Raw genomic sequence first — 21,914 nt, 5'->3', positions numbered from 1 at the left:
ATGAGCTTCATGGGGTCATTTTCTCAGGAGAAGGCAGGAAACCACATCCTTTTGATCGTCATCTAATCTCACTGCTTTCTAGGAATAACAACCCGAGATATAGATGAGATCCTGATCGTCTTTTGCTAAAGCTGTATTCTTTTCCTTCAGTTTCTGTCTAAACCATCACAAGCCAGGTTCGGTCTGTTTTGGGGTATGACACAGGGTCTTTGAGTGAGAGGGTGGAGTATTATAAACCTGGGAAGTGGACAGTAGGTTGGCTGTTCCCATTTTGGTTTGTTTATTTTGGACTTGAAAGCACAACTTAGTGTAGCCGTGGACTCCTACATTTCAGAATAGTAGTACTTGGATACCTACTTGCATTTCATAGTAAAAGCTTATTGATTTACTTAATGAACAACACATTATGCATGCATGCATTTTTGTCCAAGTTTAAAAAGGTACCGTTAATATTTGTAAGGTTGGCTAAATGATGAGCTACAGCCTCTGCCTTAATATGTGCTTTATATATACTAATAAACAGCCAATATGCTAGTAATATGCATGCCAATAAACAAGAAGTTAATAGTGAACAGTGTTCTCTAATCTAAAGTATTACCAACTATTTTCACTAGTAATTTAAGACAGTTGGATCCCAGTGTTCACTGCTCTCCCTCACAGCTTCATGATAGCTGTCTGAGAAACTGCATGTCTACTATCACACATGACTAAAGAGTAACGCAAACACAGAGGAATTCCGACCCCAGCTGCTCTGGTTTATAGACTTGGCCATGTCCAAGAAAAAACTGAAGTCCAATTGGCCCAGTGGAATCTCTTTGGCCATATGTTTCATATACCAGGCATTTTCATGATTGTTTTACATATGTAACACACGTTCCTTATAGAGGCCAAAAATGGGTCTGTTTTTTATAGTTCTTGTAGATTAGTGACATCAGCATTGACGGAGTAATATCCCCATCACTCATCAGCTCGCTCTGAACACGAGGATTTCCTACCAGTTTGCAGGAAATGTGGAAAACTCCATTTTGTTGTAATTCTGGAAAATATCTGTCAACTGTAAGCCATGACACTACAGGGTAACTAACACATTTTTCCTTTGCAATACAACAAAATGATTAAAATGTCAGCATGTGTATTTTAGTAAGTCCATCACGTGAATGCAAAACAATAAACTTGAAATTAAAAACATAAAATACATCTTTGGTAAATGATGCACCAGATGAGGATTTGACTACAGATTTATTTTAGGAAGGTTCACTAATTGGATGACATTGTTAAGTGAATGTTACCATACAGGATTTCAGAGTTCAGACTTCATAAGGGAACAAGTATCTTTTCTGAAATGGTCACATTTGCTGAAATGTAAAAGGAAACACTGTCGTTTTTCGAACCAAGAATGAACCTATGGCCCATGACCTGTCAAGCACAGCTGTCTTTTCTGAAGAACTGGACTGCTTCAAACTTGCTTTCGCAACAGTGCAAAGACTCACAACAAGGCTGGAACATTTGCTGCTCGGATATTGCGAAAAAATAAAAAAAGAGGTTTTTATAGGTAGTTTTTCTGGTAAGACAAATTACATGACCAGTTCTTAAGAAACTCAAGCGTCCATGTTGAATCAATGCATATTTTCACTGTAACACTTATGGCAATGTTAGTATGTTTTTGTAAGACTTCTGATAATACTGATATGTTTTAGAAATATAGCATCTCAACCAAAACTCCTCCATTTGTCAAAGTGTGCAAATCTTCAGATTTCAGCCATATTAAAGTGGATTCATTTTCAATAAACGTCATAGTGTACAAAAACTTCCCCTCTTATGAACAATATGCCATACTGCATAAAACTGTTAATTTCACAGATGTTAGCATTATAGTGGCACTTTTTGAAAACGTACAAGTCACACTTGCTCTATATGAATTTTATTGTATCGTTCTTTTTTTTGAGAAGGTTTTTTATTTTTTTATTTTTTTGGTAATTCAGTCAACAGGTGTTAAAGTTATTTTAGCAAATGTCTGAAGGTCTCCTTCAGTTCACAAAGGAACATAGTACAGATAAGAGTTGTCATATTTAAAAAGTGTCATATTTATCATTAAATGTAGATTAAATATTCAAATACTTTTTCGGGCCACTGTATGTAGTGTTACACTTCTGTACTAAAACACCTGTCCTTCCATGTTTGGCCAAAATGTTATTTTGTATGAATGGATTAGATTTTAAAGACGACGAAAAAATAGCTATACCTTGGTTCAAATGTTTAACTTTAAACAATAAACATTCCCTTTTTGACTAACATATGAATATATACACATTATATACATAAGTACATATGGTGGTATATGAAGTAAAGGGGTTTCTGATCATTTAATTTCCATCATGTTGAACCATAAGAAATGTTTCAATTCTTTCAACATGATGACATTTGATTTTGATTGAGGCCATGACATAAGGTATGTTGCATCACTTAAATTAATTAGTCAATTATGTGGCCACATATTGGACATTCATAAAATGTATCTTCATTTGTACTATCATTTGAAAAGTGTACAGAATACCTTGTATAGAAAACTAAATATAATTCATTAATTAATAAAAAGACTTTAAGATTAAAAATATTTAAGGCATGGGACTTGATCCCTGTAGAAAATTATTGGGAATGATATTATACATTTTTGGTGTGTCAGGAAAAAGATAAAGTTGTTGAGTAAATTATTTGTTTTTTTTTTCAAGTTACTGAGGTATAAGTATACCCAGATTCACATCAATATCTAATGGTCCTTGTCATGTGAAATTCAAATTCAATCACTCATCTACATTCTAAACTTCTTTGGACCCCATACACTACAGGTCAACGGTTATGAAAAAAATAAATAATAATAATTCTATGCTCATCAAAAACCTTAATATTATGAAATATTATTACAATTTAACATAACTGTTTTCTATTTGAATATATTTTAAAATGTAATTTATGTCTGTGATCAAATCTGAATTGAATTGGTTCTCAGTTATTAATAACGGTTCTTATTATTATAAATTCTGAAAATTAAGTTTGCTTTCACCAATTTTTTGCTCCTTAATATTTGTGTGAAAATTCATTCTTTGAAAAAAAATGTTTCAAAAGAACTACATTTATTTGAAATAGAAATATGTTTTATCATTGAAAATGTCAGCATCTTTGCTGAATGAAGTATAAAGTATTTATGTCTCCTCTCTTTCTCTCTTAATCTTACTTTCTGAGTAGTAATATATCAGTTTCCATAAATTTTCCCAAATTCATTAACATTATTGCTTTACTGTATTTTTGAACGAATGCAGCCTTGGTAATCATTAGACCAAAAAATAAAATAAAATAAAATACTTTTGACCAGTAGTGTATTTTTGGGTGTACAGTTTGGTGGCAGCTTGGTATCATAGGGATGAACCTGCAGTGCAGTGCAAAACAAAACCAAAACAAAAAGCAAACAAGTACTTTACATAATTCACCAAAGTTATTTCCCAGCGGCCCCTTATGTGCACTCTTTCTTTCTAGTGCAAACTGAGAACAGATTCACTGGACACTTTACTACGCCCTTCACTTCAACACCTGCTGTACAAGACAAAAAATCACGTAACTCCTCGATTTACAACTATCTGGCCAAAAAATTACAACTAGCCAAAAAATACTCATTCAACCTTTCCATACTTAAGGCATTTCGGGAACAAATACGATTTTTGTTAAACTTAGATCCTCTTGGATTAGCCTTTAAATAGTTCAATATCATGTCGAAACATTATAAAGACAGAAACAGCACAGAAAACTTCATAACCACAAGTCTTTTGCTGATGAAAATGCCTTTTTCACAGTCTCTTCTCGCTTATGCTAAGTAGATCCCGGCCCGTGTTGAACCTCAGACCACTGAATGGTCTTTATGGTGCATGCCGCTCAGGACCGTGTGGTTGATGGAGGACGCAGACCGGTCCGAACCCTCTGTTGTGCCGTTCACATTCTCCTGGCGCTGACAGCACAGGATCTGTTTGAACGTGATGCTCATCTCCTTGTCCCGGTAGGAGTATATGATAGGGTTCATGGCAGAGTTGAATTCCGCTAAAAGAAGGAAGAATTTCTCATAGGTCAGGACATTGCAGTTGGAGCAGACCACGTCCAGCAGGAGAAGCACCAAACCAGGCGTCCAGCACACAATGAAAGCACCTGAAAAACAAGAGAAAATGGATGTGACTCATGAGTATTGGAGGACAGTGTCAAGTTTTGATTTAACATGGCAAATTGTATAAACAGTTGCAAGTCAAGTCTCCTAAACTGTAAATAAAAAATAAAAAAATAAAAACATTTTTATTTTATTTTTATTGTAAATAAAACATAAAAACTATTATTGGAGCATGTTTTACAAGAAAATACAATTTCAGTCTTTCTACTTCAAAAGTTCACAATTAATTCAATATGTTACTTGCCATTTATTTGTAATTATTTGTGAAATTTTATTAAGTTTCATAGTTGTTTTCTCTCTCTCTCTCTCTTCAGTGCATGTGGTTTGTGTAAAGACAGCGTTTTATGGTCTTCTTCAGGGATGCTTCCTTAGAAGGTAGTTTCCTATATAGGCAGTGCACTACGTTTTGAAAGAGCCTGCATCTCATAAGGCAGCGATATCTGCCTTCCCCATTACTAACAGAAGGGCAGGGTTGCATCCCTGTGCTTAAACTTTATAGTGTATTTTCTTTGTGCTAAACTTCTTCTTTTCTCATGAATCTATCCCAACATGACTTGACAACCAAAACGTGTTTACTGAAAAATAACATTTTGGCTACAGTTGTTATTTTGCAGGAAAAAAATAATAATTTGCAAGAGCACTACTCTTCTTTTAGTCGAACGCAGCTGCTCTTGAATGGTTTACATCACTAGAAAGCTATGTGGAGACTCTCAGCAGTTAGATAAACTCGAAGCTCTTTCCAGCACAGCTTTGCCACATGTTTTGCTCTCTCTGAACAAACCCAGAGACGTGAGCGAGGGGGGCCGAAGACTGCGTTTGATGTCAGAGACTCGACAAAATTGTATTTTGCACCACAACGACTCAAAACGTCCTGTCTGTTTGTTTTACTTGAAACCTCAATGCCATTTTAGATTCATTGTTCTGCTGAATAACGAATCTCTAAATAAAAATATACTTGAAATGAAGATGGTTTCCATCACAAGCACTTCTCTGTGGGTTCAGCTGTGAGAATGAAACAGCGTTGAGAACTTGTTTTATATATATATACATACAGACCAGAAAACTAATTTGAAACGGAGGTTAGTGAGAATCAGCTTGTTTTGGAGGAGGAAAAAAAATCCCATAAATGTAGCTACACATTTTGATAATATGATTTTGGTCGACCCTAGTATGGACGTATAAGCCCGTAAAGACATCCCTCACCCTACATTAAAACTCTCTTCTACATTCAAGCTGAATAAGCAGTTCAGTGGGCAGCTGCTCAAAGCTTTGCTACGTCTAAGAGCAGGATTTCAATTCATTACTTGCGCTAAGGCTTATTAACACCATCAGACACAATGACTGGGGTGTTCAGACAAACACTGCAAGAGATTCTGGTCCAGAGGCAAAACAACTTTGCCAAGTCATGTGAATGTTGGGTTTGTCTGGGAAGTACTTTATGGCTTTCCTTGACACCAGCAAGGAATTGGCCATATCTAAAGGAAAGTATGACTTGATTGTTTTGGAAAGTGGAAATCAAGCGATTTATTGTTTTTGTCAATTATTCAGTATGTTTACACTTTTTGGAACAGATATCCTAAAATAAATACCATGATAATGACTACTATTTATTACTGAGTGTGTTCGATTGGTGCTGGAAATGTCTAGAGTAAGGAGATGTTCATATAGAAAGTGTTTTTTCATTCCACTTCACTAATTGTCCATTGGTTTTCTATGTAGAGATGCTCTTAATGGACATGTTGGATCTACATTTTGCATATTTTGTGGCGTCTAGTCCATGACACAATGTTATATAAAAGCAGTGCTCAAGTTAAAAGAAGTTTTTAGACTTCTTGGTGTTTTTTGAATAGAAAAATACATTCTGTGTGAATGACCTCTATGACTGCAAAAGTAAAAACTATGACTGACTCACTGTAGAGGTTTGTTGGGACATGTGAGAAAAGTTATAGAATGTACATGCATTATCAACATGAGGAAATCATTCAATAACTACAAATTCAAAATGAAGTGGCAAGTGGACTAAAATCATAATAAGTACAGAAAAAAAGAGTATACTGTAGTTTTGTTGCAGTACTTAGTTAAAAGGCCCAGGAACCATAAAGTAAAGCAAGGAGAAAAATTTTATTTTTGTTGTTTTCACTGGCTGCACGCAAAAACAAGCATACAGCATGACCAGTGTAGTCCAATTCATGAACATATTAAAGTCTTTTATAAACTTATAAACTTATAAATCATTCAAAAACTCTAATAAACTTCATTTATTGATATCAGTATTATATATACAGATTTCAACTTTAAGTTTGCCAAGAGAATGAAGGCTGTGCTTGTGAAGAGTGTGCATGAGTGGATATGCTCTATTACTTTGGAGTATGATGTAAGAGTAAAGTCACGACTGAATCAAACACATTGAGAGCAAAACAAGGACAGAACCAAAAAAGTGAAGTAGTCCCCAGATGCCATCTTTGTTATTTACAATGGTTAATTAGCAGAAGTTATTACTTCACCTGCGTGACAATGTCATTAACATCAGTTCTTTTGTTGAATCAGTGCGGTTTGAGTGTCGGATGTCCAGATAAGTTACTACGGTAAAGCACTGAGTTGTACGGGAAACACACCACTGAAGACTTACTAAAATAACATCTGATTCTCTGTCTAAACTACAAGTGATGATAACTTTTAACGACCACGGTTTGTGAGAATCAAACAGATTTGTTATTTGAGCAACTAGTCAGCAATTATATTGATTTATGTAGTGATTTTACAGCACTGTATGATGTACTGTCACATGACAAACCTTGACTCATATGAGATACGTTTAGAATTTAGAATGTTTAGAAACATTTAGAATCCAGAAACAATCAGTGTCTATCATCATTAACCACCCACCAGTAAAAGTCATCTCTGCAAAACAACTGCTATTTATTTTTTTTATTTAATTTTTTAATTTTTAATTTTTTGGCAAACTTGACAACACATGGCCAAATGTTTGTGGTCAAAAAAACGCAGCAGCAGCAGGAGGTTGATGGGAAATCAGTGAGACGGCAACACCTGTGGAAGTGCTTAGTGCATGCTTTGCATAGTTAACAGCAGATTTGGGACTGAAGGATTTGGCAAATGCATATTCATTTGTTCAGCCCTCCTCGTTTAAACAGCTTTTCCTATGACTTTCCTGGGAATCGACACAGACCAGATTTCTAACCGGATATTTACATATTGAAGTCTGTGAGAATCCTGTTATGAAATCTTTATGTAATCCCTATTTAGTCTATGTTTTTCCTCAAATATAAAACTTTATATTAACTTATATTGTATTCACTGTTCGAAGTCAATGTGTTTGGCTAATTGTTTTATTTTATTTTAAATTTGATATACTATATATATATATATATATATTATGGTTTGTATTAGTGTAGTGAATGTAAAGCTATCACCTGCAAACAAAGTTAGTTGTTTGTCTTTATATCTGACAGAGCTGAAGAAATCTGATTTAGTGGCATTTTTACAAATGGTTGATGAAAAGATATGTTTATAAACTTCCATAACCTTCAAAACAATGCTGCTTCTTGGGTGTGATGTTTATATTTCTCATGAACTACGATTATGGCAGTTTCTGAAATTCACAAGAGGTGAGATGCCAGTAAATCCAGCAAATATTTGAATGCAATAGATGCACACTGTTGGAAATTCAATGGACAGCTTTTCACTGCCTTCATGATACTACCATGAGGGAAAAACAGAAACATTGATTTGAAAATTCCTGTTTTTTTTGTTTTTTTTTTTTAATTATCTGTATGCCTTGTAAGCATATCTGAATTTGTCATATGATCCATTAATGCTGATAAGGCAGGAAACCAAAGAAATAAAAAGCCAACACTGGCAAAATGTATTCCGAATGAAACGCCCTGCTGCTTTACACCACATGAGTCCTGATGTCTCGTTTTCTTGAGGAGCGGAAACTGTTCCAATGATTTCATCATCACTGTAACTATGTTATTCTAATATACTTCATACGCCCTTGAGAAACTCTCAATAAGTGATGAGTCATGCCTTTGAGAAGCCACAAAACTGATTTCATTTTAGGATGTGGAAGTTATTTGTAACAGTAAGGAGATAAAGCCTCTTATTGTTTCCTAGTAGGTTATTTTTGGTGGATAGTACATGGAAATGTGAATTTCTGATGTGATAGTGAATATCAGCGTTGCCAGATCTCACCAGAAAAGCAGGCAAACCGGTGTGACAAAAGTTTGACTCATTTATAATTAGACAAGCAGTGTACTAAAGAGAATTTTGGAAATACAACAAACTCTGATGCAGATAGAGCAGGGAAATAAATGTGCTGATGTCTAACAAATACTGAAATAACCTTGTTAAAGCATCTCGTTTTTTAGCAGACTTTTGTCTTTTTTGGCACGTATTCTTTTGACCACACCTTTAAGGTTATTTTTTTTTTTTTTTTTTAGTAACCACTTCCTGCTGCATAAGTTTGCTTCTATATATTTGTAGGTGGAAGTTGTGAAATGTTACAGAATAAGCCAAAGATGACCAGAGCAAAGGTTTATGAGAATTAATAATATCAGCATAACAGGTCCAGAGTTATTTTGTCAGATGTCGTTTTTTTTTTTTTAACAGTCTATGTACAACATTCATATTTGTAAAAAATAAAATAATATATAATAATAATAATAATAATAATAATAATAATAATAATAATAAAATATGCTGTTCTATTTATGGTCTCATTTTAATATTTTAAAAAGATTATACTATTTAAACAGTAATTACACACAGTAACAACTACTGCACGTTAAGAATAGTTATATACATCTCTTTCTTATCCTCAGGTTGAGATAACAGTCTACAAACCGTGCTTTCATCCAGACCCCTTGCTCTCCATTCTCTCCAGAGGTTCAAGACAAGCTCTGACCAGTCCGAACAAGAACAGTACTGTTTCCTGCTCAGTGCTTATGCAGCGGGATGCTGCACCATGACTGGGTTCCTTTTTTTTTTCCAGGCCAGGCTTCACTGGAGGAGCCGGTGAGGCATGACACTGATGCAGTGCAAGCAGTGCAAGGCAAACAGTGGAACTGGCTGCAAGACCACTATGACGGGCCCTCAGCTGTAGACTACTAAAGGACTTCATTGTTCGTTGACTTGAAATTGGCACAATAGAGCAAAGGGTAACATATTATGTAGCATTTAGGTAAAGCTGATAATATACAGTATGTATGGCTTTTTAGTGGTTTTAAACCACAGCTTGGAGCCTGGTGCATAATTTGTACTAGCGTTGAAGGACTTTGACAGGAAGTGGACACATGAAATCTCACCAAAATGTCAATGGGTGAATTGGAGAGAACAAATTGATCCCCAGAGCAACTTTTCTGTCATACTGACATCGTTAAAGGACAGATTCTCAGAGAACATGTGCAATTTGGCTCCATGATGCTCATATCCACAATGTAGACACTTGCGGTAGACCAAAAAGGATTAATGATCGTTTCATGTTTTTTTTGTTTTTTTGATTTGATAGTCAAGAGAATTGACCTTCATGAGGTTTCCCACCATTTTCAAATAATATTAAAAATGAGTTACGGCAGTTTGTTTGTTGAACAAGTCATTGTGGTTTAAAACCATCTGCTTATGATTGCACCATAAAGGATATGATTGCTATTTTTATGTAGATACAATCTATCTGCAAGTGGAACAGTGTGAGAATTGACCCAAACTGGACATTTCACATACCGTTCATGCGTCAAAATATGCTTACTTCCCTACCATATAGGTTGCATTTGATGGACACTTTACTTTCTCATGAGGCCACAGAAGAGGATTTGTGAATGTCAGCGAGTGATGCAACTGATGCCACAGGTCACATGACAAAGCTAACATGACAGATTATGTTCATACTACACAGTCAGACTATAGTCTATAGAATCAACTTTTTAATAATAGCAAAGTTTGTTGTGCATCAGATGTAGTACCTACTCAGATAGTATGTGAAACAAGAAACAAATGACTCAGATTATAGCTTGCCCCAAAATAATGAAATAATGAGTCTGCAGGATCTGCAGGATAGTGACCGTCTAGGAGCAGGGTTGGCTACCCCTGATCCATATGCTGGAGCAGTGGTTCCCAAATTTATTCCTGGAGCTAAACTCTGCAAGATGTTTGAACATCCAAGCCTGGGAGTCTTTACTGATGAATCATTGAATGAAAGCAGAACTTACCCAATACAATCACGGTTGTTTTCAGCAAACTCATCATAGTGTCCCTGTTCCGCCGTTGACCCGAGCTGTGCCGGGACATCCTCATGGTTCGCTGACGTACGTACATAAATATGTGGGCATATAGTACGACCATCACAACAAAGGTCACCAGGTTGAAGATCGCCCAGAAGCCCAAGTAGGAGTTGCTGTAGAGGGGAGCCATGTTGGAGCAAGTATCTATGGCACAGATGCAGTTCCAGCCCACGCTAGGAATGGCGCCCATGATGATAGACATGGTCCAGATGATGACGATAACTACAACTACTCGTCGATTGCTCATTCGGGTATGGAGCTGCATGCGGAACACAGTTATGTGGCGCTCAATGGCTATAGCTAGCAAGTTGGCAACTGAGGCTGTTAGGCTCGTATCGATGAGGCCTTGGCGAAGCAACCACGTGCTGACTGTTAGCCTTCTCGTATTGGGTCCCGTGTTGAACATCAAGTAGAAATAGGCAAGTCCCGCAAAGAAGTCCGCGGCTGCTAGGTTAGCCATGAGATAGTAGATTGGAAAGTGAAATCGACGGTTGATGTAGATGGCCACCATTACAAGCAAGTTAGCTAGCATAATAAAAATACATACTGTAATCCCAAGTCCCATCACTAGCTTGCTTATGGGGTTCCATTCTGTGGCCAGATACTTCTGACTACGATTGTAGAAAAAGGCTATGGTTTCGTTGTAGTAGCATTGTCCTTCATCCATCCTGAAAGGTTATGCTTCTGAAAAAGATCAAAACATGTCAGAGTTTCAATATTGCATGAAGTCTAATGAAAGTCACACATGGCTTAAAGTTTTGCATAATTAATGGCTTGTAATTTTACATTGATGGTAGATATGTCACCCGTACACTGAGGCCAATGATTTAGAGCCATAGCACAATAACTGGGTTATTCTGAAATAAAGTGTTGATGTATGATCTGTGACCATGCACAAGAGTATTTAAAATGCATGGTACATCCAACACAGAAGTTAACTTGTAATAAGCCCCCCAACAATGTGGCTAGCACTTTATTATACAGTCATGTTCATATATATTACAAAAAAAAAAAAATCAAGAATCAGTGTGGTAAGATTTGTCTTATAATATTTAATATAATATCCAATAAACATTTTTTTAAATTGCATGAATAAAGCTATTAGAATTTTGCAGTATGCTTTACTTTTGAAAATGTTGTCCAAAGCAGAAATTTTGAATAACCTAGTGGTCGCTCTTTTCCCGGCAATCAAAATCAATTAGGACTTTAGTTTTCAATCTTAAAAAATCATGCAAACACACCATTCAACTATGAATAACGTGTCACAACAATAAATATAGTTTGAAAACCTGGCTACACTGAATATATATTTAATAAATAAATAAATAAATAAAACTGTTGAACCTTTTTCAGTACAAAAGTTTCTTTTAGCCATTACTAAAACTTCAAAACACAGTTTTTTTTCTGCTCATATTCAGCTATCTCAGGCTCAACATGCTATCAGTTGTTTAGTCTTCAAATGCCAAGCGAGAGTGGATGACCTTTCCACAGTTATTGTGTGCTTCCAAACCTATCATCACCACACATTGGTCCATAGTGCTGGGATACAAACAGACAGATCCTGTCATTGTGTGTCAATGTGTTTTATCACATGGCCTCAGGCCCCTGATCTCTCTAAACTAAAGGCAATGAACAAGAGTGGTCTGTGCAGAAATGTCTATGAACTTCCTTTCTCATTTGAAGCAATGCTTAAAGCCACAGTTTCAGCATTATTGTAGCACCCATCCTCAATGGATAAAGACAGTGGAAATGAAATTCCAGAAAGGCCTTGACTGAGTGCATTTGATAGCATTGTATCTTCACAGCGTTTCCTGCTAAAACCACAGTGCAAGACCATGACTCAAGGAAACATTTTGTGATAGTAAATATTTATTTTAAACAGTGTTGCTTAAGAGGTATGCATCATGCATCAAACAAACAAACAAACAAACAAATCATGCATCAAACAAACAAACAAATAAATAAATATATATTTTTTTTATTTGCTGTTTCTTCCAAATATTTCTCAAAAATATTTCACTTTACACAATAATGCCATTTTTCTGCTATGATTTCATCCACGTAGAGCTTTTTTTATGTGCGTAAATACTTTTTGGTTTCAATACATCCACCACTAAATGACATGTATGATCCTGTGTATTTAGTGATTTGTTAATGACAATCTTGGAAGCATATCTACATAATAAAAAAGTTTAAACAAGAGTGTTCATGTGAACACCTTTCCAGAAAATCAGCCACACCCATATCATAATCATCAATATAAAATAGCATCAAATGCACTATTACTATGCAATATAAATACTGTGCAGGCAAACTTTCTGAGAATGAGGTTAAGGAACGAGCACCAGCCTCAATCCATTTCAGTATTGGTCCCCTGCCTGTCTGAGAATACAATGCAGACATTGTTCTGCACCCATCCTGTCAAAAAAGCAATGGAACTGGATTGTTACAAAGAATAAATTGTTCACATTGATGCATAGGCTCTGCAAGGCAATACTCCAATGTGATTCAGACTGAAACGATGCTAATGTATGCCCATAATAAGGTAGGCATCTGCAAGCTGTTAACAATCCAGGAAAAATTCATTTTCAGAACTCATTTTGAGATTTCATGTTCACAAACTTTTTGAGGGTTATCCTGCATTGAATATATATTACAAAACAATGTGTCATAGACTACAGGCAAAACTATTGATTGAAAATTCCCATATAATTGTATGCATTTTGTCACGAAACATTTGTTAGAATCCAAAATTCTACATCCACAATCTAAAATCACAATATCACCCTTACACACTTCTAAGTTTCCAGAAGAAGTTGTTTGTTTCAGTCTGAAAATTGCAACCTTATTTGGTGATTGGGGCAACCCTGTTCTCGACAACAAGTGTTATAGAACCTGTTTTGCATGTTGTCCTGCCATGGACTTGGCCCTCAGGTTCAATTTGGACCTGGTTGCAGATGTGCTAAATATTTAAAATATACGTAACTATCAAAATTATTACACACTGCTTCAGGAAGTGACTACAAAATTACAGATTTGCTTTGTTATTGCTTAACAAGAATGTGTTCACTGATCTATCACCATCACCCACCACCAGCTTCCTTTTTTTGGAAGCATCCTCCATCCCGAAACACAAGGTAGCTACAGTTTAACCTCAGATCCCACAAAAAAAGTCATCTAAAGTAAGCGGTTGGAGTCTTGAACCACAAAATGCACCACAAATGTGTCAATGGACTGCAAAGAAATAGTTTGCTGAGATCTGTGGGCAGTTTGACTGTCTGGTTGTCTTTTTTGGGCCTGAGATGTTAGTACTTGCTGTTAGGTGGCCTTGAATGTTCCTCTAAAACACAAGAAAAGAGAAAATGGGAAAACGGTCACACTTTATTTGAAGGTCCAATTATTGCTATTAACAAATCATTGACTCCAACGTTTGCCACAATAAACTTCTAAGTTGCTGCTAATTAATAGTTAGTAAGGTAGTTGTTAAGTTTAGGTATTGGGTAGGAGTAGGGATGTACAATATGGTCATGCAGAATTAGTGCTTTATGAGTACTAATAAACAGCCAATATGTTAATAATAGGCATGCTAATAAGCTAATAATAGTGAGAATTGGTCCCTAAAGTAAAGTGTTACAGAGAAAACATATCCTAGCTCACTTCTAGTAACTTCACCTAAACCCGAAGCCAACCAACGAGTTAAAAACATGGTAGTGTCAACAGAAGTAAGACAAAAATGGAACTGGGAAATGAACCACTGTAAGGTTTAGATTCCAGCAGAGACAACTGCAACAGACTATGCAAGAGCCATTCTTCAGCCTAAAGCCCCTATATACACCAGGCGAAACTGACGAACAAACTGGTGGGGCAGCATTTCAAATTAGGCCGAAACAAAGTTCACTTGGAGTTCGTTTAGGGAGTTTGAAAGTTTGCAGAAAGGTCACTCTGGCTGGTAAACACCTTCAGACTACCAGTGGTTTGTGACGATTAACTAATAGGTAGGTGTGGCTCTGGAGCTCCGCCTTCTTCTACGTGGAAATCTTCTCTTGTTCATTTCTCCTGTTCAGTCTGTTGAGGGCAAAACGAGCACACTGGAGAGCTCTGTTATAGTCTAAAGCAGAGTTGTAATGATTGTGAGGAAAGTGTGCAGCACATATTACATATTTATCTAAATGCCGCTCTCAGCAGCTTATATGACATTGGGATGTTTGCTAACAGTATACTGCTGCATGTGTTGAACTTGAATTTTACTGTCAGTAGATCGGTGTCTTAAAGCAGTGCAACTTCTTTCTCTTGAAGTATCTCCCATGTGCCAACCAGGGGTTTCCAGTTCTGCTCCTGGACACCCACAGTCCTGCAGAATTTAGCCTCAACCTTAACTAAATCTGAACCAGCTAATCAAAGTTTTCAGTCTCACAAGAAACTCCCAGGAAAGTGTGTTGGATGTTCAGGATGGGGCTAAACTCTGCAAGAAGGTGGCCCTCCAGGAGCAGGACTGGACAGCCATGGTCTACAGCAATGCCAAAGTAAATTCTCTTGGTGGCAGCACTCCACTAAAGAATTGAGGGCATGGGGTTGGTTAGTGTGGTGGCACACTGCGCCACAAAGATGAAGCCCAAGAAGGCTGCAATCCAAAGAAGGCAGCTGCTCCTCTTGAAGTTAAGAAACCACATAAATAGAGTGTGGTTGGTACACCAAAAACTGTACTCTCTAAGGCCGTAGAGCCAGTTCCACATGGGCAAGGAAGAGCTCTGGACGACCTGTTTCAGATTAACTCTTCATTGTTACATCCTCGATTGCTTTTCACATCCTTTTGTGGTCCCTCATCATACTGGTAAGTCTGGCACCATCAGAAAACTAATAAGGAGCCATCGTTTTCAGGTCTTCACAATATGTTTTGTATCATGGTGAAAGGAAAGAGTTCTCAGTACTACACTTTCTGCCTCTAATTACATTGCTGGTCTTACTTCTAAAACCAAATTGATCAGCTGTGGTAACAAGGTTATTGGAATACATTCAGATGAAAAAATAAAAAATAAAAAAAAACAATCTGTTATGTAACTATATATAAAACACAATCACCTCATTTTGGGGGGGGGGGGGGGGTGAATTGACCTGCAACTGACTTAATTAATGATCACACTTCTATGGAAATGTCTTTGGCCAGCATTGAACTGTGTGTAGCGAGATACCACACAATCCAAGCATACAATCTTGCAGTTCTCAAGAAAGTCAAGAAGATGAAATCTACATTTGGTTCTTCATGGTTCAGTCAGTTTAAAATCTGGGTGTGGGAATTGTTTTACACCATTCTGGTGAATATGTTCAACAGTGCGTGGTTGCATTATCTTCCTGAATTATGGGAATGTCATGACAGAACAGTTTTTGCACCTGGAGGTTTTACATTCATTGAAGTTATAGTCTTGCAAAACAATCATCAGCCCTAATGATTTCCACAAGATGACTGCCCAAATCATAATGAAAATCAGAGTTTAACAGTTGGCAAACTCAGCTGGATGAAGCAAACAGGATAAAAGATGATTTAACAGCTTTTTTTTCCCCATTACTCAGGGGTCTAGATTTCCTACTCATTTCTCCAGATTATCCTTCATTGTACATGGTTTTCAGATACAAGTGGTTTCCAAATGGCAGCCCCCTGACATAAATTTGCTCAGATTTTACTCAGAGTGGCTCACAAGGGTTCAGTTTTGATGTTATACGTTTGCGGTTTTCAGAACCAATCCTGTAAAGTATCCATCTATCTCTATTAAAGCAATAGTTTATCCAGAAATGAAAATTCCATCTTCATATATCCACCTACATTCAAAACCCACATGACTTCAATCTTCGGAAAAGAAGAAGAAGAAGAAGAAGAAGGAATATATAATATTGGATATTTTCAAGTTCAAAAATGACAAAAAAACAGCATTAAAGTATCATAAATGAAGTCCATATGGCTTATATATTTTATTCCGAGTTGTATGAAGGTTTGCGTGAGAAACGTGCCAAATATCAGAAAGTCAAGATGCATTACACCAGGTCTGACGTCAATCACACATCACTGGTTCACCTGTCATCACTGACGTCAAACCTAATGTTATCAATGCATGATGAGCATTCAAGAGCAGCAGAAGCATTCTTCAGAAACATTTCATTTGTGTTGAATTGAAGAAAGAGTTATAACATTATATATATATATATATATATATATATATATATATATATATATATATATATATATATATATATAATATATATATATATATACATCTTATCAGGTTTTCCTTGACACATGATGTAATTCTGGTGTTGTAAAACATAGAGCTGTCTTTAAAAATTATTACAAGCTAGTTTATAGCCAACACATACTACTAATTGGCAATCAACTCAGTGATTCACCTCTGCAGCTGCATTTGTTATTGTAATCTAGTTACTTTTAGCTCACTTGACGTAGTTCTGTTGTTTTGCTCACCCTTGAATTTCAAAATAGTTTACCAGTTTTCATTCTTAAGGATTACAAGTAGGTTCAAACTTATACATAACTAAAACTACAACGCTCTGGACTTCCTACAGCCTAAACAACAGAATGAGATGAGAGACTTCCTGTGTCATTCACTGTTCTACCAAACACCCAACTTCAGACCTGAATAAGCGATGTTATTAAGCTGACTTCAGTGTTTAATTTATGACTCATAACTGAGCATATTACAACATGCTAACTATCAGTAACAATCAGGCCTATATTCTTGACTACTGATGCTTTAATAGGGTTAATCAAATAATAAATAGATATCATTTTTTTTATTACTGTAATAAAAAATATATTAAAATAAATATTATTTTATAGCATTGATTTTATATCATGTTATTCACTCTTTTTAATTAATGCTGATTTAAAGTTGTGAAAAATCTCTAGAACTTTATTTATTTGTTTATTTTTATTTGAAACTGGTTAAAATTACTGTATTTTAGAAGATAATCACCACTGATCCACTGATATTATATATATATATATATATATATATATATATATATATTATATATATATATATATTATTTTTTTTTTTTTTTTGTATGTATGCATTTATTTATTTATTTAAGAAAAAAAACAAACATCAGAACACATTGCAATGAAAGAGTGGGCCTAATTTTCTTGGCAATAATTTGATCATTTAAAAAACTTTAAAATAAAATAAAATAAAATAAAATAAAATAAAATAAAATAAAATAAAATAAAATAAAATAAAATAAAAATCTTGAAAAATTGAAAAATTTAAATAAAGGTTTTTGGTTTGTATTGGTCAGTTTAACTTGGAAATATTTTCACCCTTCTACAAGTAAGCAAGTTATCACAAAGTTCTAACTGCCTACCACAATGCACACTGCACTCCTTCACACTTTGTCTTTGAAGCTAACCAGACTAGGCGCTGTAAACTCCAGTTAGGACATTAAACAATCTGAATAACAGCTTGACACCAACGACACAACAAATCATTATCATACGAAGGTAATACACAGTTTAGAAAACAGTAAACCTCATACTGTAGCTGAACTTATCTGCATCTTCTCACACATTCAAAGCAACAAACCACACACCACAAAGATCACATATATCAAAAGAGTGTGTCTTATTTATACTGTTGACTGGGTGGCCATTAAAATAGCACACAATAGAGCACAACCATGCACTCTGTTGAATCACGGGACCTCCCAGCCATGCCCATTCCACTTATTTATTCAGAGAGCACCACTGCAGCAAATTGAAGGCCACTGAACACATTTTGGAGTTTGATATCTCCCTTCAGCAGCTCTGACTCACAGCAGGAAGGGCAGGAACCAGAACTGGCATCCCAGCTCTTCTGCACGGCACAGCTGCACCCAGTCCTGATCTGGGAGGTGATGGGGAGCCATGGGTGTTTTTTGTAAAGGAGAGGCTTTCCTGTCTCTGTCTCGAGTGCAGCAGACCAGCCAATGGATATATTAAAACCCTGGCACTAAATTTGTTAAGTCTACCTTTTTAAAGCCTTAAAAAAACTTGCTGTTTTTTATACTTTCATGATGCATGTATTGCTCTCTGTAAATGTTAGGTGAGGCCCAGCTTGAATGTTTTCGGCAAACAAATAAAATCAGTCAAAAGTTTCAAATACAATTGATTGCATCACAGGAAGCTGAAATATAATATTTCGCTTTATTTTGGTCAATACATCATCCTCATATTTCCATTTGATAACTTTCCTGTCATTTTAAAATGTAAAATATAGAAATAATATAAAATGACAATAGGTATGCTGAATCTTTCGACTTCTAAATAAATTCAAATAACTTAAAAAATAAAAACCAGTTAAACAACAACAATAAAAAATAAAATAATAATAATAATAATAGTCTGAACATTTTATTTAATTTTCTATACATTTAATTTAAATCTAAATGATAATATAAATTTAATTTCATATAAATATATTTTTTATATAAATTAATTATATGAAAAATGAGTAGGTGACCTCTAGAGTTCAAGCACATGCAAAATAATCACACATAATAATAATAATATAATAAAGTTTATATATATATATATATATATATATATATATATATATATATATATATATATATAAATGAAGACCTCTAGTGTACATATAAATAAATACACCTGATGATAATAATAATAATAATAATAATAATAATAATAATAATAATAATACAAAATAAATCTAAGAATACATTTTACTATAAGTATCTTTTTTTAACACAATTAGTTCGAATACTTGCTTTCTGTATATTAATAATATATTCTGCAAGAAATAAGATGTCATCAGGCAGCTTAACTGTGGTTTCATTTGTAATCTTACTACAACTACATAACAGAGAGACGACATCATGACTCAGTTATGAAAATAAATGTGCCTTTGATTGTCATGTTCATCCTCCACAGCGGACTCAGACCAGGACCAAACACACCTACACCTTATATACTGCTTACAGCAAAGTAAGTCACATTTCAGAATTGAAACAGCATCAGAAAACTTTGATAAGACGCTTGTTGTGTATAGACCTGAGTCTGTTCTGGCTGAATGCATTATTCCAAGGCGTGTTTTTTGGAGGCCGGCCAGAAGGGCCAGGAATGTTTGACTGCTATCAATCTGAATTTACAACAAACCAGAAGGGGTTATTACAACAGTACCTACACACAACACAGTATGAAACAATTCCCCTTTTGTTAGGTATACTACCATCTTCTTGTGAGAGTTTAGTCTATGTGGAAAAGTGGGAGAGGTATTAGTGTAAATTGGGGCAAACACTGAAGTTTGACACCTTTTGGGAAAGGGGTGGCACCTATGCAGACACGCAAAATGAAAACCTTGAAAGAGTCTGATTTATATCTCCACATTTATGCAACACTAAACTCATATGAGTAAGACATTAATTAGTGGTTAAAAATGAATCAAGATTTTATTTTACTATTATGATTATCCCCCCCCCCCCCCCCCACACCTCAGTTCCTCACTCTTCTGTCGGACACTGCCACGCGTAACTGTCTCTGAGATCAGAAATGTGCATCATCTGCTGAGTTTACATGTTTATCTGCCTCACATTAAAAAAATAATAATAATAATAATAACTAGGTTATACGGTGAGAGAGAGACACGAGACAGCATATCTCATTTACCATTTTCAGATATTGAACTTGTCATTTGATACTTACTTGCAGTAGAGAGAGTGAAATCCAAAGTTATTCCAAAACTCACTTGTAACTCCTCAAAAAGTACAAAAAGCTCACAGGCGCGTCTGGTTAGGAGAGATGGCTCGACTCTAGTTTAGCGCTGTTTAGTCCACGGCTGTTCGGTATATTCATTTTATTCCCTCGCAGTCGCGCGCATGTGAGCTGGTGTAATTCACCTCTGTCCGTTACTCAGAGAACAACCGCTGCACTGAGACTCAGCGGCAACACTCTCACAGAGAGCGAGAGAGAGAGAGAGAGAGAGAGAGAGAGAGAGAGAGAGAGAGAGAGATGTGTGAGTGAGTGAGTGAGTGAGTGACGTCACACACTCACAAGCACGCAGACGCGCAAATGCAAACCCTCACTGTACTGTAGGCGCGCTCTGGTGTGGCGTGCGTGTAATTCAAAACACATTGTTAGCTCACTCAACAAAGTTTATGAGCAGCGAATGAGCTACCTTACTTTACATCTGTGTGAATGTGATTTCTCAGAAAATAACATTATAACAGGGTTTTAAAATTACTGAGGTCCCAGATTATATTCTGTGAACATAAAGCCTACTTTGATTTGATTGGTCATCTCAAATATTTTTTTTGACATTGAAACTGTTAACAATCCAGTATTAAACTTTAAAGTTTAATCTTATGATGGCTGTTGTTGTTTATGACATGTGATTATTCAATAAATAATAGTTTGTATAAATAATGGTTTAATATTTAATAATAACAGCATTTAGTATTGAAAAAACACTGTGTGTTTGTGTGTGTGTGTGTGTGATGGTAATTTTAGTTACATTGTTCCGCCATTAGATGGCGACTGTTTTTATGAATGACACAGCAGTAAAGTCTTGAATATTGAAAGAGACTGAAACAGGGTTGTAAACAAGGGAGTTATTTTAATTTCAACAACCGCTTGTAAGATGCACCCAACAAATACAGTGAGCAGTGGTGTTATATCAGTCATATCACACTGCTACTCTTGTATAAATGCAGGGTTTAAATTAGGCTGGGGGTAAATATATACAAGTAAATATTTCAAAATATATACTGTATGTGTATGTATATACACATAATAAATATACACAGTACACACACACATTTATTACGTAAGCAAAAACTTTTATTTTGCATGCGATTAATCACAATTAGTCGTTTGACACCACCTATATATATGTGTGTGTGTGTGTGTATATATATATATATATATATATATATATATATATATATATATATATATATATATATATATATATATATATATATATATATATATAGACCCAAACCATAGAGCCCCCTCACATATCAAATCCCAATTTAACCCCTATATGTATATACTGTAAAAGGCCTACCTTCCTATTAGTATTATTTAATTACTATACTGTATGTCAGTATTTGGATGTGTTTAGATGATTCTGCCATGTATTTGTCCTTTTCCCGACCTATTCTCTACCTTTCTCTTTGTCTTTGTTTAACAGTGCACAGAACACTCTACCAGTAAACCGTAAACAAGCCTGTAAATGTACTTACGCTATCCAAACAAGCATACTTCCGTAGAATGAAAACACTTACCAGCATGTGACTTCACAATCACTCACTCACACACGCACACGCACACGCACACACACACACACACACACACACACACACACACACACACACACACACACACACACACACACACACACTTCTATTGC

At 35.5% G+C, this 21,914-nt stretch overlaps 1 protein-coding gene across 1 annotated transcript; it reads right to left on the bottom strand.

Moving 5' to 3' along the window:
• Window positions 1-1,220: 1,220 nt before the first annotated feature.
• On the bottom strand, window positions 1,221-20,456 carry LOC109097482 (lysophosphatidic acid receptor 1-A-like). Its single transcript, XM_042764673.1, has 3 exons — window positions 20,207-20,456; window positions 10,432-11,187; window positions 1,221-4,191 (listed from the first exon to the last, which is right to left on the bottom strand). Exons 2-3 carry the CDS (start codon window positions 11,168-11,170, stop codon window positions 3,890-3,892), a joined length of 1,041 nt encoding a protein of 346 aa, XP_042620607.1. The 5' UTR covers window positions 11,171-11,187; window positions 20,207-20,456; the 3' UTR covers window positions 1,221-3,889.
• Between the last annotated feature and the right edge of the window lie 1,458 nt (window positions 20,457-21,914).

The sequence above is a fragment of the Cyprinus carpio genome, chromosome A10, assembly GCF_018340385.1.
Source record: "Cyprinus carpio isolate SPL01 chromosome A10, ASM1834038v1, whole genome shotgun sequence".
Lineage (NCBI taxonomy): Eukaryota > Metazoa > Chordata > Actinopteri > Cypriniformes > Cyprinidae > Cyprinus > Cyprinus carpio.
This window is presented reverse-complemented; position numbering and strand designations above follow the sequence as displayed.